This window comes from Etheostoma spectabile, chromosome 1 (genome assembly GCF_008692095.1).
Source record: "Etheostoma spectabile isolate EspeVRDwgs_2016 chromosome 1, UIUC_Espe_1.0, whole genome shotgun sequence".
NCBI lineage: Eukaryota > Metazoa > Chordata > Actinopteri > Perciformes > Percidae > Etheostoma > Etheostoma spectabile.
This window is the reverse complement of record NC_045733.1, coordinates 22,535,679-22,554,260: the sequence shown is the minus strand read 5'-3', so window position 1 is coordinate 22,554,260 and position 18,582 is coordinate 22,535,679. Positions and strand designations below refer to the sequence as shown.

General features: G+C 41.6%; 1 protein-coding gene across 1 annotated transcript in view; it reads right to left on the bottom strand.

Annotated features, from left to right (window-relative positions):
- The window catches only part of LOC116692225 (neural-cadherin-like), a 347,629-nt gene that overhangs the window by 161,848 nt on the left and 167,199 nt on the right, over positions 1–18,582 (bottom strand). Inside the window, 3 exon segments of the mRNA XM_032520340.1 lie at positions 5,113–5,256; positions 13,780–13,966; positions 14,459–14,586. Of these exon segments, the coding sequence (XP_032376231.1) occupies positions 5,113–5,256; positions 13,780–13,966; positions 14,459–14,586 (459 nt within the window).

Sequence of the window (18,582 nt, the reverse complement as noted above, 5' to 3'; positions counted from 1 at the left end):
AGCCTGGGAAAAACCCTGACCAACCTCCGGCTCTGCAAGTCAGTCTGGCCAAGAGCCCATTCAAGTCCATCTCCAGTTTTTCCAAATCGAGGCACTTTACACGTTGACAATAGCGCAGCGATGGCAAACGCTTTTCAGCTTTTACATTCAACATGACGGCCGGCCTGACAAGTCAGATCACATCAACCACATTTGCTGCCATTAGGGTGCTACTAGATTTCTAGGCAACATGCCGGCCACTGGAGCGCAGCAACCCGTCAGTGTTGCTGTCGCTGCTACATCACCAGAATTGTTGGTCTGATTGGTTGAAGAGCATTTGAACGGTGTCCGTTGGTGACGCCCCTTTGGACATGACCTGTAAATGAACCTTGCCCAGACCCACTCTCAGTTTCAACTGAGAAGGGTTTTGTGTCAACCAGGCTAGCTTTATTCTCAATGTTTTTTGCCGTATGTCTATTTCTGTGTACGACCTTTAGAGCAACAAATTCTCTGTATGCGTTTACAATCTTACTTGGCCATTACAACCGATTCTGATCATCCACTGCAGGTACAAGAAGCCATAGCTACAGTAAAGTGAAGCAGAGGAATGCAAAATCATTCTATTTGATGGAGTTAATATTGAACAGCAACAGATATGCAGAGATTCCCATATGTACTATTCACATGTTTCCTGCACAATGTATAGGCCAGGATCAGCCTTAATGAGGATGTTCAGCAGGGCATTATAGACAAGTAAAGTTAGAACTGAATCAGATTCTAGAACTTAAAGCAGTAAAGTGTTGCTAGTCTGTCTCTCATATGTCGATACAATTACAAGAATGCTCAAACAGTATGTTGTCATTTCCCACTGAATAATTAATATCCCGTTGTTCCAAGCAATCTAAAATCATATTGCTGTGAAGTTCCCCCTCCCCTAATCTCGAACATTCTCTCCCCACCTCACTAAATAATGTCTTCTTTTTTAACTGTGCAAAGCATCTTTAATAAAGACTATTACATACTGATCAACAAACTGTTCCCCCTCAATGCAATTACTAGTAAAGTGAAGGTCTGCATCTCAATCACTACTGCATCTACGACCTCATGTTAATATAAAATGGAAAGGAGAAACCTCTGAAGACGAGATGAGATTCACAGCTTATTAGCAAGATGAAAGTCAAGGAAGGAGAGAGGAGAATGCACTAATCCAGATCGTTTTCCACCGTCTGTCTGTTTTGGCATTTTAAATGAGACATTAGGGATATATGCAATTGCGTCCCTGTTTTACAAATTGTCTCATTCTCCTAAGTATTTAGAAAAACTGCCGAGACCCAAAGGACAAAGGAAGCAGCTCTGAGGGGAAATACAACAGTTAAAACAAACAAACAAATTGGAGAGAAAATTAATGTTTCTTTCCCAGTACAGTACTTTTGAAAAGTCCTGCCATTTCCCGAGGTACTGTACTGTTCTGAAACTGGAGTATACAGACAAAAGGGTAGGGAGTGAAAGACACACACACACACACACACACACACACACACACAAACTGAAACAGACAGACCACTGCCTAAGAAGCTATGCTGCTGACGGATTAAATATATTGTTGTGTTATGACATTTGCATGTGCAGCATAGCAAAGCACAGTAAACCGCCTTTTTACAGCCAACAACAACAATGTACAATAATGCTTGTTTTCACTGATTTATAATGTATAATAATGATAATAATAATGTATGCTGGAAAGCTACGATAACACAAACATGCAATCCATTTTTTGTATAGTCACAGCGTGTACAAGTCGCATGAGACGCCGCCATCTTCTATACAAACTGGGAACTATATTCTCAGAAGCCGAAGCACTGCTGCTTCTGCTACTTGGGCGGAGTGATTTGCTTAAAGCACATGAGAAGCCCCATGGTGAGGAGCAGAGAGTAATACCGGTGCTTTTCAGGTGTTGTGCTAATCACTCTGCCCAAGTAGCCGTGCTTTGGCTTTTGAGAATATAGTTCCCAGTTTCCTAGACTAAAAAAAAATTGGATGATCCTGCCCTCAACAAAGAATAGAAAGACATGATCCTCAACTATTTTCCTCCAGTGGTCTACTCCATAAATACTGAACGGCCCTTTAGTAGACTAACCCTATTATGGACTCCAGCAGGTTTCTTACGCTCATACAACTAAGTAAGCAGACAGTTGTTCTCTCATGATCTTGATCCTGTGTGTGGCGGATTAGTGATTGTGTGATGTGCACACAGCAGGCCTCTGCGCTCTCCTATGATAAAGACATACAAAAATAAAATATGAGAGATATCCTGAACCTCTCTCCCTCCTCCCTCCCTCATTCTCTTCATCTTCACGTACAAAAATACATCCTTCTCTCTCCCTCTTATTTACTTTGAGCACTTTTTTTCAGCTTCTCTATTTCCAAGACAAATTGATCCACTTCACAATGGACACATTACCAGTGGCTCTGCGTGTGTGTGTATGGCAGGGACACCAAGGCCAGACACACACTGTGTTTCGAGAAGCAATTGTAAAAATGTCCATGTGCTGGCACTGAGTATTACTACTTAGTTACGTCAATCAAGAGTAGGGAGGGAGGGAGGGAGGTGAGCTGAAATGTAAAGATTATCGTTCCTGTCCAGAAATGAAAAATAATTAGACATTTACAAGTGTGAATGTTGACTGGTTCTAGCATTCAGACCGGCAACAACATGCTTACAGGCAGAATTAGTGAACCATAACAGGCACATAATGGGCCCCAGATGTCCTCCATTTAATCTACAAAGTAGGGTCTGGTAGTGGAAGGTAAACATTTGTACCAATTCAGCCTGAACTAACGGTGCAGGAAATAAAGTATGTTAGGCAGCACGTTGACTAAAAGCACTCGTCCACCACCACCACAGGGGCCTCAATCGCAGCAGTGGTGTTTCCAGCTTGGTCCCTTGAATACAATGTTCAACATGAGCCATTAGCAATAATGAGTTGAAGCAGTTTATAGTTAGAAAATTTTCTACACACACTGTATCTTGACGTCTGTTGCTGCCACCACTTTGTTACGGAAGCCCCAGTCACTTACAATGACACATGTGGATCTATAACTACCAGGTCTTTTTTTTCCCAATCACAGTTCTACCACAGTTACTAGATGCCTTTTGATAGTGTAGGGTAGTGCAAGGCTTGGAGAGACTGTTTTCATTCCCTAGAGTAATTATGGTCTTGTCTTTTCTGTCATAAGCTGACATATGGAGCTCAAATTCTTTCTGGAAGACTTCTAAATAACTTCAATCACCAGATTCTCTTCCTAAAACTATCCAGCTGTTCACTTTTCAGTAAACCAATCAAACATTGGCCACAAAATTCATGATCCAATCACAGCACGACATCCTGCTTTGAATGTCATCTCACTTGTTACCAGCTGTCTCTTCAGGCAAACGTGCAACCCTCCTCCTCCCTTTCCACCTCTGGTCATCCTCAACCACGGCACCCTGAGTCCCGTTCCGGCAGACAGCTCCTTCGTTCGGTCACTGGGTTCTAGGCTATGATGGAGTCTAATCCCCAAAGAGTCTGTACATTTCATATTAAGCTTATGTACAATACATCTTTGCATATTTGCAAAGAAATCGCCTCTGCCCATGGCAGCCGAGTGTCTCGCCAGGTTCTAAGACAAACCGTTATGTTGTTATGTCTTTGTCAGGATCTTGGCAAGGTCTCAAATCCTAATGAGGCCTCATAATTAGTGCTTTAATAAAGGCAAGTGCACTGGAAAGGTCATCCAGTTAGCCTCTATGTAACTAATAAAGGGTGTGTAGTAAGTCTAAATGGAAAAAATACCTTACTTACTAAATTCTACATGATGCCCAAGTTTTAGATTTTAGTTGTGTTGTTCATAACTCTATTGAGGAAAAAAGAAACTGAATGGATGTGTTAGGTAATAGGGATAGCAAATGGACCCTTCACATAAGAGATTATAGTTCATAAAACTGCAGTTTTTTATGAAGTGCAGCCATGTAGAAGCATGTCCAACAATGAACTTCAAGTGAATGGAATGACTAACAGTTTAACTAAACTGAACACCACATTCCAAAACTTTGTATAATTTTAAAATGTTGCCAGTTTGCCATTGACAATGAAAAATATAAATAAGTAAAAGCTTCAAGCAGCGTTAGACGGGTCCTCGCTCCTCTGCGCGAATTGGGGCTACTGGCGTACGCCACCCCTTACGACTGGGCATTTGCACGGCACTATGGAAGGAGTTTGTTAAAGTTCAAGAAAGTACGACATGTGGAAATGACCAAAATTGCACAAATTTCAAACTTTAAATTCAAAATGGCGGACTTCCTGTTGGGTTTAGGGTATGGCTCCAATTAACTTTTTTGTACGTCTTGACATACTACATATGTGTACCAAGTTTTGTAAGTCTACGTTAAACGTACTGGAGGGGCTCAATGTTTTTAGCTTTGTAGAGGGCGCTAGCAATACATTTTTGTGCACCTATTCCCAAATCCCTAAAATAGGTACATGTTCAACAGACTTGATGTGACTGTCAGTGAGTTTTTGAATATGTTAAGCCCCTCAAAAAGGCAATTCATTTGCATGACGAAGAAAAAAGAATAACAATTCCTTTAGTTTCAAAAGGGACTTTGCAGATGTCGGCACTCGGGCCCTAATAAAAACACAAGTTGTCTGAGAATATTTCAAGGCTATGTACAAGCTGCATTCAACAACATTTTACCTATAAGAACTGTTTGACCAAAGTGAAAAAAGACCTTACTGGTGAACACATTTCATCTTTCTTGAGAGCTTATTTCTTTGCCTCACATCGAAAGGTTATATTGAATGGGTTCTTCTACAGTGGCTGATTTAAACTCACATATTGCTGCAGTTTATATGACTTCTCATCATGTTTTTAAGTGCAAAGTAAAAATATTTTCTCTTCAGAGGGGTGAAACAGTGAAGTGAAAAGTGAAGTTTTTCTTGAGTGAGGGAAAAGAGAAACACGTTAGCAATGTGCTTGGTAACGGATTTACAGTATAACACCACCATCACTCCTACGCTTTCCATTCTGTATCTATGTCACACCCCATTCCAGGGAACACACACACACACACACTTAGTTATCCATTACACTCACCTTCGTCCCCATCGTTGGCACCAACAGTGAGGATGGCGAAGCCTACGTCAGCATCTTCATCCACATCAACTTCATAGGATGCCTGTGCAAATGCTGGCTTGTTATCGTTCACGTCACTGATAAAAACACGAACATATGCAGTGTCTGAAAATAAAAGGAAAGTGTGTGAGAGAGAGAGAGAGAGAGGGGGAGAGAGAGAAAGGCGGTTGTAAACATGAGGTTGTTCTTATTCTGTCAACGTGAACATGAACATCTGTCTATCTCTCTTTGAATAGCAACAATGTAGTCACTTTTCACACACACACACCCACACACACACACACACACACACACACACACACACACACACATATAGAAAAGTAGATTCTTTATGCAGAGAAACAGAAACAAAAATAACATCCAATTTGCTTTTCTTCTGTGTGTATCATTTTTCTATAACATATGTCACCCGTCTCAACTATTTCTGTCTATTTTACCTATAAATCTGACTATTTCTGTTTCCTTCATGATTCAACCACGGGTTGAAGCCGAGTACAAAGCATCCTGGGAAATGAGTGTAAGGTTTCATATTTGAGCAATCTAACATACTAAGCCTCCTTTGATATCTGAATCAAAACGAGCACAATTTCCAATAAATGCTCCGAGATGAGATAAATTATTTATGCCAGGGTGGAGGAGATGGTATACAGTTCATGGCACAGATAGAAGATGCATGCAGCTATGACAAAACATTGTGTTGAGAATCTGTCAGAGAGGGAAAGAAAGTATAGATTGAGAAAGAACAAATAAGCAGTGGATAAGCAGATGTAGCAGCCATCCCAAAATCATCCCTCGCTTCTGCTAACGCTGCCCACTCATCCATGTTTCACACTTCCAAAGACATGCACAGTGTGTGTAAAAATCACACCCCCAGCCCCACCCCACACACTAGCTTGTAAGTAGCAGGTTAGTATGTAGTTGTTAACTGCCTGTGAAAACAGGTTTTATCAAGGTTATTTTTGTAACACGATTTTGCTGTCAGTAAATTGCAACTTGGTGCCAGGCCTGCATGTATGTCAGTGTGTGAAGATGTGCAAAGTCAAATGCAGCAATTATTATCACTCCTTCTCTCTTGTACTTCTTCTTTTCTTTTTCTTTGAATAGTTTTTTCAAATGACACTTTGTGGCTTTTGAGTAATGTTTTATGGTTGACACATGCTATGTTCATATAGCCTTTCAACGTTCCGGAATTGCTTCTTTGTCGGCGGAAAATCTGCAGGATTTCACTCCTTTTGGCCAGATGATGTCCCCTTCCTCTTTCTTTGTGTTGCCGTTCTAACCTCTGATGGATTTCTGAGGACTATGGTTACCTGGTCCTCAGATCTGTGCAGGGTAAATCCAGACAGCTAGCTGGACTATCTGTCCAATCAGAGTTTTCTGTTGATGACTAAAACAGCCTTTGAACGTACACATGTTCCACCAAAACAAGTTCCTTCCCGGGGCTATTTTGCAAAGGGATCGTTGCTCAGCTCTGTGCTTAGCAGCGCCCAAGATGATTGTGATTGGTTTAAAGAAATGCTAATATAACGTAGAGGGACATATGAGGACAGCACTCAAAATAAGCTTGTTGTTGTTACATTCATAATTTTAAAGCCATTTTTGTGACTTTTTCTTTGGACAACATACAACCAACACTGATGCATAACAGCAGTTTGCATGTGGTGGGGTTAGGATATGTGTAAATTCTTTTGTGTTTGAGGAATATACAAATGGGACTGACTAGTTTGCAACCAGCAGAAAACAGTATTCATGTGGTATATAATACAGAATGTGGAATAATTGAGAAATTGAGTTCCTGATGATATTACATGGCTCACCTGATATGTTTCCTTTGCTCTTGATTGTACTGGAAACAGCTATAAATGTGAGGCTTAAACGCTCTGAGCAATAAAATACTGTACAACACTTCTGCTTCTTTGAAGCGTCCAACAACTTCCCAACTTTAGGAATGGGACCTTCCGAGGAGCACGTGAATGCACCATTGGCCTTGGCAGAGGCTGGCACTCTCAGATTCTCTCATAGCTATTTTTATTTTAAGGTCGGTTATGAACAGAGGTTCACCAGGAGATAAAATCTGGTACTTGATACCGGGGAGTGGCGACCCGATTAAAGTTACAAGTATTCAGAAGAGACTTTCAGAGTGCAACCATGTAATAGTCAAAAGTATTTCTTACTAGATCAGAGCTATGGGAGCTGAATGAGATCAACTTTAACAAAAGGAAGTTGAATAGGAGGGGAAAGAAGAGCCTTTGATTTGAAAAGCGTCGGGGGATAAATCAGATTTATATCAATTCTATAATTTAAAAATGAATTATTAATGATCATGGGATGCAAAAAAAAAAAGAAATACCCCATTTCATCAGCGATTGAGGGGATCGTTTTGGTATTCTGCCTTCTTTTTAATGAGAAACACAAGATGCCACCATGGTATGTTGGCATGCTTTTATAATTTCTGTATTTTTAATGTTTGCTTCAGAAAAACGTTTTAGGAACAGCAGCTCTTGAAATTGTGGTGTGATTGTTTTTGTTACAGGTTCAACTGATTGAAGAGAAAAATTCAGTCATGCCAAAATGAAATTACTTCCCCGTGGAAATTGTTGTATCAGAGATTAATAATATTGCATTTTAGTATTTCATTTGTTGTATTTTATCGTGTCGTGCGGCACTTTATGAAAGTCATACTCTATGAATTAAGTTTTTCAATTTTTACCACTCGCTGAGTCTTTTAAATTGTGATTCTGTGTTAAATATCTGTTAATTTGCCTGTCACCCCTCCTTCTTCATGGCACCTCATTCAATATTCATAGCACAGAAAAGATAAAATAAAATAACTCCCACAGCTTCAGTACAGTCTCTGCTCTGCTTAATATTTAACATCTGTTTATATTGCCACAAATGTCACAGTGAGCCAAACCTAGAGAGAGGACCGGTTCATAATCTATGATCAGATTTATTAAAGATATATCCTGGTCTGTCTTGCTGTTTATTCAACACCTCTGTCCATTGACCCATCTGCCTCAACATCTGTTCATTTCTCTGTGTCTCTCTGTTCTACCGAGCATGTATGCATTTCATCTGGCAGCAAATGAGAGAGAAATGGAGAGATGGGAGAAGAGAGGGAGCAAGAAAGAGAGTGAGAGAGAGACTAGACGAGAAAAATGGCCTTTGGTCATTCAGTAGGGAGAGATGAGCAGATGTGGGGAAGAGGCAGAAAGAGGAAAACGGAGTTTATTGCTGCCTTCAATGAAGATTTGGAGCCTTAATTGAAGTCTACAGAGCAGCTGTCTACAGCTCTCTCCCTCTTTGCGCGTGTCCTCATTTTCAGTCAGTGTAACAGAAACCACCACCATTATATGTACTATTACAACTCTAATATCGGCAGAATCTAAATCATTTCTGCAATTGCATCAATCTGTTTGTTTTTTTTTACATGAAAGCTACTAATTCAATTAGCAGAGACCATGTCCCAGAAAAACATCACGTAGGTCATAAAACAATCAGACAACTTTTGCCGGGTGGTGCTCTTTGTCTACATAAATATATCCTTGGGTTAAATATGTATTCTTTAATTTTTTGATTTTTAATGATTGCAAACTGGGCTTGCACGGTTAATTGTTATAATATTTGCGATCTCGATTCACCCTGATATTCACAATTTAATTTTAAAATAACTTCATTTTTTTATGATTTTGAATATCATTTCACTTTACGAGCTGACTGCATCACACACGCTACTACTTCTTTCGTCTGTGAGTTTTAACCGACTGTATAAAATAGGTTTTAAAGCGCTTCCAAGCGCAGCAATGCCCCCCATTCTCTTCCTTGGCACCTATAGCACATTGATCATCACCACAGTGGTGAGTTTTGGTATAGTGCTATAGTAGCCAAAAAAAATCTGTTTGGTACTGCCAATTTGTTTTTGTTTTGTCATGGTCAAAAAAATTGTGGCAAAGAATCGTGATATCAATTCTAAGCCACAAAATCGTGATTCATATGTTTCCCCAAATCGTGCATGCCTATTTTAAACCCCAATGAAACAAAGGGAGGAAATAGACAGGGTGACAGAGTGGTGCACGGACATTAACCACACACTGAACATTAAAAAGACAAAAGAAGAAAAAAAACAGCAGGGAGCCAGGAGAGAGCAAACGAGCTAAACTTCTACTTCAATAGGTTTAGCTCACAGCCATCCCCTGTCCCTTCTACCGCTCCACCAACCCCTACACCCCCTCATTGCCTCCTCCCCCCCCTATTTTGTTCCAACACCCCCTCCTCACTCCCTCAGCCCTCCTGCAGTCAGCCCTCTCCCCCCACCACCACTACAGCACATTTCCCCTCCCCCACTGACACTTCAAGCTCCCCCCCCTGCTTTACATTCACACCTGGCCAGGTGAAGAGACAGCTGGAGAGGCTACACCAGCGCAAGGCTGCTGGCCCGGACGGCATCAGCCCCAGGGTCCTGAAGACCTGCGCCAGTCAGCTGTCTGGTGTTCTCCAGTACCTCTTCAACCTGAGCCTGAGCCTGCAGAGGGTGCGCTGTTGTGGAAGACGTCCTGCCTTGTCCCGGTCCCCAAGAAGTCGACTCCATCTGGCCTTAAGGACTACCGCCCAGTGGCTCTCACATCTCATGTGATGAAGGTGCTGGAGAGGCTGGTCTTGGCCTACCTGAGGCCGCAGGTGAGTTCTTCTCTGGACCCTCTACAGTTTGCCTACCAGCCTCGACTGGGAGTGGATGACGCTGTCATCTATCTTCTGCAGCGTGCTCATTTGCACCTGGATGGTGGTGGCGGCACTGTAAGAATCACATTTTTTGATTTCTCCAGTGCATTCAACACCATCCAGCCTCAGCTACTTGGTGAGAAGCTGCGGGTGATGGGTGTCGGTGCGTCCATAGTCTCCTGGATCACTGACTACCTGACAGACAGACCACAGTTCGTCCGCCTGGACCGTGTTCTGTCTGATGTGGTGGTGAGTGGGACGGGGGCCCCACAGGGGACTGTGCTGTCTCCTTTTCTGTTCACCTTATACACCTCAGACTTCCAGTACAACTCAGAGTCATGTCACCTACAGAAGTTTTCTGATGACCTGCAGTTGTTGGGTGTATAAGGGATGGACAGGAGGGGGAGTACAGGGCACTGGTGGGTGACTTTGTGGAGTGGTCTGGTAAGAATCACCTGCTGCTGAACGTGGATAAGACCAGAGAGGTGGTGATCGACTTCAGGAGGAAGGGAACGGCTCCGCAGCCCCTATGCATTCTGGGAAGTGACGTGGACATGGTGGAGGATTACAGATACCTGGGTGTCAACATCGACAGCAGGCTGAACTGGAAGGTCAACAGCACTGCTGTTTACAAGAAGGGATGAGCAGACTCTATTTCCTGAGGAAGCTGAGATCCTTCAACGTGTGCAGCAGGATGTTGGAGACCTTCTACCAGTCTGTTGTGGCCAGTGCTCTGTTCTCCTCCGTCATCTGCTGGGCAGCAGCATCGGAGCCAGCGATACAAACAGACTGAACAAACTGATCAGGAAGGCTGGCTCCGTGATCGGCTGCAAACAGGACACATTTGAAGCTGTGGTGGAGAGGAGGTCGCTGAACAAACTGTTATCTATCATGGATAACCTGACCACCCTCTCCACCCCACACTGGTCCAACAGAGGAGCAGCTTCTCAAAGAGGCTCCGACAGTTTAAATGCCGCACGGACCGCTACAGGAATCATTCCTACCTCAGACAATAAAACTCTTCAACACGTCATCCCTGGGGGGTAGATGAGACTCTGAGACACACAATACTACAATAAGGGCAACCGGCACGACTGGGTCATATTTACAAAAGCTGCACATTTTTGTTTTGTTTTTTCCCATCTTGTATAACTTAAATATTTGTTCTTACTTCTTATTTTTATTCTTATATTTTGTTATTATAATTATAATTATTTCATGTATATTGTATGTATGTATATTTTGTGTGCTGCTGTAACACTGTAATTTCCCATTTTTTTGGGATCAATAATATCTATCTATCTATCTATCTATCTAACTCAGGTTCTTCAGGAGACTTAGAAGAGACTATGCTCCACTAACCAGTCTAGACAATCTACTCCTCTGCCCTGGTTAAAAAAGGCTCACCAGCCGCTCTACAGCTTACGGACACTGGCAAAGAACATACTGTCTGCAGAAAAGCTCAGAGCCTTTTATCACTGCATCACTGAAAGCATTTTAACATACCGTCTGACTGCCTGGTATGGTGATAGTGCAGAGGCTGATTGTAAAAAAAAAGTGTCTCCAGAGAGCAACTGTGGCAAAAATCATTGGAATCCCCATGCCTCTCTTGAGGACACCTTCAGGACCCCTTGCCTCTGCAGAGCTAACAACATCCTGGCAGATGCGACCCAGCCCTATGTGCCCTGTTCTGTCTGTTACACTCTGGAAGCCACAGCAGAGCAATCAAAGCTCTACCCCCAGACAGAAGGACAGTTTTTAATCCAAAACTCATCACTGATTTGAAAAAAAATCAATCATCTCCCCACCTGGGTGTCGTTAACTAGATGTGCAATGATACAACCCGTGCAATGCTGTTTCCATGCTTTTAAAAAGCTTGATCATATATTTATTGATTGGGATACAAATGTATGTTAGAGTGCATGTTAAACTACATGTTAGTTACTTTTATATTCAGGTACGGCACAGCAGAATTTCATTGTACACAAGCTTGTGCAATGACAATAAAGTATGTTCCATTTTAATTCCATCAACTGCTGGGTAAAAGTCTTTAGTTAGGTGACTTCACTATCTTGTGATATACTGTATTCTGGTAGAAAAGTATGTGGACAACCCAATTAGTGGGTCCAGAACATCAAGCATGCAGCTATCATACCAGCAAACTCAGAAGAGCTGAAAAAAGTGACACGTCTTTACTACCTAGACTGACTGTTGTTGGAGTCCTGTCATCATTTAAACCGTGTTTAATCCAGCTGCTAGCTAACGTTAGGCTAACGTTACCTGCTGCCAAGTGTAGTGTTTGATAGCATTAACCTGCGGTGATGTTTCAGTTGCCTCTACCGTCTGTTTCTTAGCATCGCAGAGCAGCGCAGCAGGCATTTCAGTGACACCAAAATCCACTTTGTTACTTGCTCTGGTAGATAACGGTAGTGACTTAGTTAGTAGTTATATAGTATAGTTATATATCTATATAGATCTAAATAAGCCACTGAGGGGCAAATGTGTCAACTTGCTTCAGGCACGTTTTTTGGGCTAAAAATCAACAACAACAAAAATGTACGCATGGTGTGTACAAGATTGCAGCTGCCGGAATCAACCATATGCAAAGCCAAGCCTTGGTTGGACAAGTGTACAGCACACCGTGCTGGAGCACTACAAATGTCTAGTCTGCAGTAATGAATGATGCTTCCCTACTTGGAAAGCAGGGTTTGACAAAATTAGGTCAGGAGAACAAAAAGGCACATCCTGCCTGAATGCACAGTGCCAAATGTTGGGTGCCGGGCGAATAATGGTCCAGGGCAGTATTAAGAAAAATCTTAACGCTGCAGCATATTTTGGCATTTCAGACAATAGTGTTCATCCAGCTCTGTAGCAACAGTTTGTGTTGCTATTCCAACATGACAATGACACAAAAAGGATTGGTGTGTGTGTTCATTTTTAACTATATTTGCGGGGTCCAAAAACTGGTAGTTTGGTATACCTGTGGGGTCCAGACAACTTTGTGGGGCCAAAATGCTAGACCCCACAACTTTAGTGGGCTGTTTAAGGGTTAAAACTTGGTTTTAGGATTATGGTTATAATTAGGGTGAGGGTTAGTGTGAGGGTAAGGTTTAAGGTTAGGCATGTAGTTGGGATGGTTAAGGTTAGGATGAGGGGCTAGGGAATGCATTGTCAATGACGGGTCCCCACAAAGATAGTGCCACACACTATGTATGTATGTGTGTGTGTGTGTGTGTGTGTGTGTGTGTGTGTGTGTGTGTGTGTGTGTGTGTGTGGTAGGACCCCGACCTTAACCCCATCCAACGCCAACCATGAGCCTGGCCTTATCCCTTAATCAGTGGCCAACCTCACTAACACTCCTTAATGGGAGCAAATCCCTAAAGACAGAGTCCTGAATCAGGTGGAACGCCTTGCAAGAGGAGTGGGGGCTGTGACAGCAGCCGTTCAATAAGATGTTCAACACATCACATATGGGTGTGATGTCCATGTCTCTACATTTCTTTTGGGTAGCCTTTGTGAGAAATTGTAACATATTTGTGGACTACAGGAAATTAAGGTAACCCACAGTTTCACCTCTGTCTACTGAGTACCAGAGAACCCTTCACTGGAAACTGGGGCTTAAAAAAAAATACCGGGCAGGTGATTGGATGAACCATCTGTCTATTGCAGGTAAACGCTGATTGGTGCGGCAAGTTGGTAGTTCAGGCACAAACTTGAAGCCTGACAAGATTTTCACTTCATAAGTGATCCCATGATTGTGGCATGATCTTGCGATGACGCAAGAATCCTGCTACCGTGCAAGGTAAAGGAGACGTAACAATACAGGAAAAACTGCAACAACACTTCAACAACCAGAACTTAACCATCAATTCAGTTGCAGGTTTTCAGTGCAGTGTCAGCCTCACTCACCGGAGTTGGGCTGTCCATGTTTGCCAGGCCGCGCTGACTCCCAGCCATCCACAGACTGGACCTCCAACAGGTAGGAGCTTTTGGTCTCGCGGTCAAACACAGTGTGGGAGTAGATGAATCCCAGCTCTGGGTCAATACGGAAATACTGGTGGTCGCCACTACGATCCTCCAGCAGGGAGTAGGAGATCTGGGTGGTGGTGGTGATGGTGAAAAAAACATTACGTGACATTATATTACACAACCTGAAAAAGGAGTTTGCATCTAGCTAGCTCACAAAGTCAAAGAAGGAGAACAAATATGTATTAAACAGAAGAAAATAAGATATATATAAATGAAGGTGAGATTTAAGGCTCTTTTTTAAAACTTGCCTTTCCTTTGATAAAATATATGCTAGTTGAGAGATTATTCCATGAAAAAATAGCTCTGCATATTACAGATATTTAGTTAAAGGTGGTAAAACACTGTTAAACAACTTATGTACACAGCAAGGAAGAACACATTTTAAGTCATCAAAACTAAAAAAAAAGGATTGAGTGCATGTATTCAAAAGGAACCGATTTCCAAACATCACTTTCAACTGACTAAGCAAAAGCAACATTATCAGCGTGTGTGTGTGTGTGTGTGTGTGTGTGTGTGTGTGTGTGTGTGTGTGTGCATGCGCGCGTGTGCGTGTTTTCACCTTGCCATTGAGACCCAAGTCGAGGTCATTGGCTAAAACCTGGAAAACCAGGGTTCCGGACTCTGCGCCTTCAGTTACCGAGGCCTCGTAGATAGAGGAAGTGAAAAATGGGACGTTGTCATTTACATCTAGAGAAGGAAGAGAATAAGAAGAGAGAGTGTTATTTTTTTCCTTTTTGTATTATAGATAGATAAAGCTCCAGAGAATTACTTGAGCACAATCTTGGATATGTATTATATCTACTGCCCTGCATTCTTCAGCTTAGCCACATATGTGAATATCATTTAAGGGTTATTGCTGTTCAATTAGCTTATTTCGCTAACTTTTTGCTACCCCCTTAGTTCAAGTGATCAAATGGTTATGTAAGCATGGTTTCACATTAAGTAACAACAAATGCACAGAGTATACTGGATATGTTTCTAGCTGCAGTGCATTGACATCTGTTGCATTTTAGAGTTCAATTTTAGGTTCTGTCATTTACATTGAAAGCCAAGGTCAAGGTTTTGGACCGCTTGTACATCTCTGATCTTTTAACCCCATATTCCATAACCAGACTTTTCAGATGTGCTGATAGAACGCTTTCAGAATTTCTGCAGTCTGGCTTAAAACAAAAGGGAGATCGTGCTTCCTCTGTATTATCTCTGATACACCGGAATAGCTTTCACATCAGCACCAGGTCAGCTGAGTCAGTGCTTTGTGGGGAAAAAAAACTTTTAAAAGGCTTTACATTTGTCAGGGATTCACCGATTTATTGGCAGAACATTGGTGTCGGCCGATATTCGCCTTGTTTACTGCCAAAAAAGATGTAATTCCTCGATGACAATGGCCGATGTTATTTAACATTGTTATTTGTTATTTAACACAGTGTCGGAGGCATATCAGTGACATGAACCACCACCAGCAAGACGCAGTCCTTAATGCGCTGAAGGTAGGATTATTAGATCCAGGATTTAGCCAACGAATCGGAACATCAACAACTTCTCAGTTGCGACCCCCCATTTCTGCTAAAGCCCAAACTGTCTCCTATGCCCTTCCCCCCACAAGGGAGAGGGAATGCATGTGCCTAAGCAGTGATTGACAAGCAGTTAGACACCCCCCCTGGCCTGATTGGTGCATTAAAATAGCCCCCCCACATCATCACATACCCTTCACCATAACTAGAGATTGGCATGGTTTTATTTCAGTTAGCTGGTTTGATTTGTATTGAGAGATGATCTTATGGAAAGTTCCCGATCCCTATCTCTATGTATGGTGAAGGTTATGTGATGATGTGTGTGTGTGTGTGTGTGTGTGTGTGTGTGTGTGTGTGTGTGTGTGTGTGTGTGTGTGTTTGTGTGTTTGTGTGTGGGTGTGTATGTGTGTATGTGTGTATGTGTGTGGGTGTGTTGGTGGGGGGATTTTAATTCCAAAGGCCAAGGGAACTTTATCAGGATGCATAGTATCCTGAATCCATGAAATAACTGGCCTTTAAAAATTAAAATCTGCCTGCCTCTATAAGAATTTAACATAGGGGGGTGTATACTTATGCCCCCTGTATTTTAAGGAAGAAGATTTATTTATTTACAATACATTATTCATTCACAAAGAAAAATGGTTTCCTTAAAAGGTTGGATTTTCCAAATTTTTTTGAATTAAGGCATTAGGATCAATTTCCCAAAACTGTTTTTATATTGCTTTTTTAATCAACTTTAGCCTGGGGATGTAAACTTTCTCAAGCCACTGTACTTTAAATAGGATCCTTGTCAACCATATTGCAAAAAGCTAGTTCAGTGTATCATGCCTGACTGGAGTATTGTGTTTTTCTTTAGGAGTGGGAAGGGCAGACATGTTGCCTGTTTCGTCATTTGGGCTGCCTTAATGAGTGCAGCGGCACTGAGAACATTATATTTCACACAATTTAAGCTCTTTCTCGTTGGGTTTGTAATGCGCACCTAACCGAAAGCCTCGTTACGAAGGGTTCAATACAAACACGTGTATCGATACACCCCTAGTAATTAAATATTTATCTTATTTCTATCTTATTTTGACCTGCAACTTATCTAATAGAGAGAGGAATTAGGTATGGTATTACTTTACCACACATTTACATGGGCAGATAGATAGAGGCTAAGTAAGTCTTAGCCTAAAGAAGAACTCAGCAGGAGCCTCTCTGGCCTAAGTAAATCTAAGTACATTTTTTTTATTTGCCTGCTTTAGGTAGTACTACTCGAATATGGGGTCAGTTTTAGCAAATATGACAGCAAGTTTACCTACTGCATCTTTCATAACAACAGCATTGTAGGAGATCATAACATTAGCATACCAATGAATCGGTGCATCCCTACAATTTGGAATTGGAATTTATAACTATTTTAAATTGCTACTTTCAAGTGGAAAAGACAATAACTGTGTTACTGTTGTCCTGTAAAGATAAAGGCTCCTACTACTGATATTACTTCTGCACTTCTGCAAAATATGTAAGCCAAACAAAAACTACAAAAGTTAGCTTTTGCAAGGACACAGAAAATGATCATCTGGCAAGGAATGGTTTCAGCCATTCAACATGTGCAACTGCACCTACCTAGTAGATTTCTTTGTAATGTTAAATCCATATTAATCCTGTTAACCTTTTAGTCTTTTTAGTCCTTTAAGTCTTTGCAATAACCTTCCAGAGTTGTAAAATCCTGCCTCAGAGTATTTTAAACTGCTAAGAAGAGTTTTGGTGTCTAATGAGTCTTCAAACTCTTTTACCTGTTCCTAAAACTGAACTTCCTGGATCATATTTCTTGTCTCACCGGTACCTGAAGCAACCGCCCATCAACTCACTTTGAGTTGTTTTAATGCAGGGATGTTTTTAGTCTGAACGTCCACTAAGAAAAAATGCATAAATAAGTGGCTGATTATGCACTGAATTATGTGATTGCATAATCACGTTTTTCTGGAGGGACTGTCTTTTTTCTGAAGTCTTCTTAAAGGTGAATTTGTATGTAGTGAATAAAGAAAGTGTGAAATATGCGGCTTATTGTAGGTGCATATTGGCCGTGAGAGCAGCTGCTGTCCTCTTTATGATGTTACCATGAAGCATTCTGGACTGGGGTTGATTTGGACCTTAAGCTATTGAATTAAAAGTGGAAATATATACTCCCTTCATATAGTCTTTAGATCTGGATATTGGATGATAAGATTTCATCCTAGTTTTCAACATTTGTTTCGGGAGATATATGGAAGCAAGTACATTGTGTCTATTTTTCGTGGGGTTATTTTTCCAAGCCCTGTTAGCATCAAGATCAAAGCCTCCACTGTATTAGGCAAATAAAAATGGACAAAATGTCCCTTTTCTTGCAACAGTTACTTTGAACCATAACAAGTTTGTCTGAAAAGCAGAAACCAAATTTGAACATAGCTGATTTAAGGCCAAAAGCATTACAGAAATGACTTGAATAGAGCAACACATTAATTGTAACGCTGCTCCGTGTGCCATTTTTTTCCAATCCTTTCTTCTGGGTAAATGTCTTAATCTATGAATAAAAAATGGGGTCTTAAATCCATTACAGACCTCCCTCCCTTCCTCAGCCGCAATGCCTCTGGAGGAGTCAAAGAACTTTCTTATTAAGACAGATAAGCGAGAGGAGGGGCGAGCAAAAGGAGGAGAAGGGGATGTTGGAAGAGGGACAGAAAAGAGAAGCAAGAGAAGGGAGAGGGTCTGTGTGAATTAATTATTTTTCACTGGATTAGAACCAATGTGATAGAATGGGGTATGTGTGCATGTCTGTGAGTGTGCATGTGTGTGTGTGTGTGTGTGTGTGTGTGTGTGTGGTGTGTGTGTGTGTGTGTGTGTGTGTGTGTGTTGTGTGGTGTGTGGGTTTCATGTGTGCTGCAGGGGTATTAAATGCAGGGGTTGGCAGAGTTATTTTGAGGCGCAAGGTCAGGGACTCGCAACGGCGACTTGAACCTAGTTAATGGCTGAAAATGAACTGAAACAGAGTTACACCAAACTAAAGTAATTATACTTAAAAGTATCATAAAATAATGACAGACACTAAAAGAACGATAGAGAGGTGAAAACTTATGATCCAAGCCAAAAAAGAGAAATAACAAAGAGTATGAGTCCTGGCTGGAATTTCTTTGCAGAGGATGTCTGAATG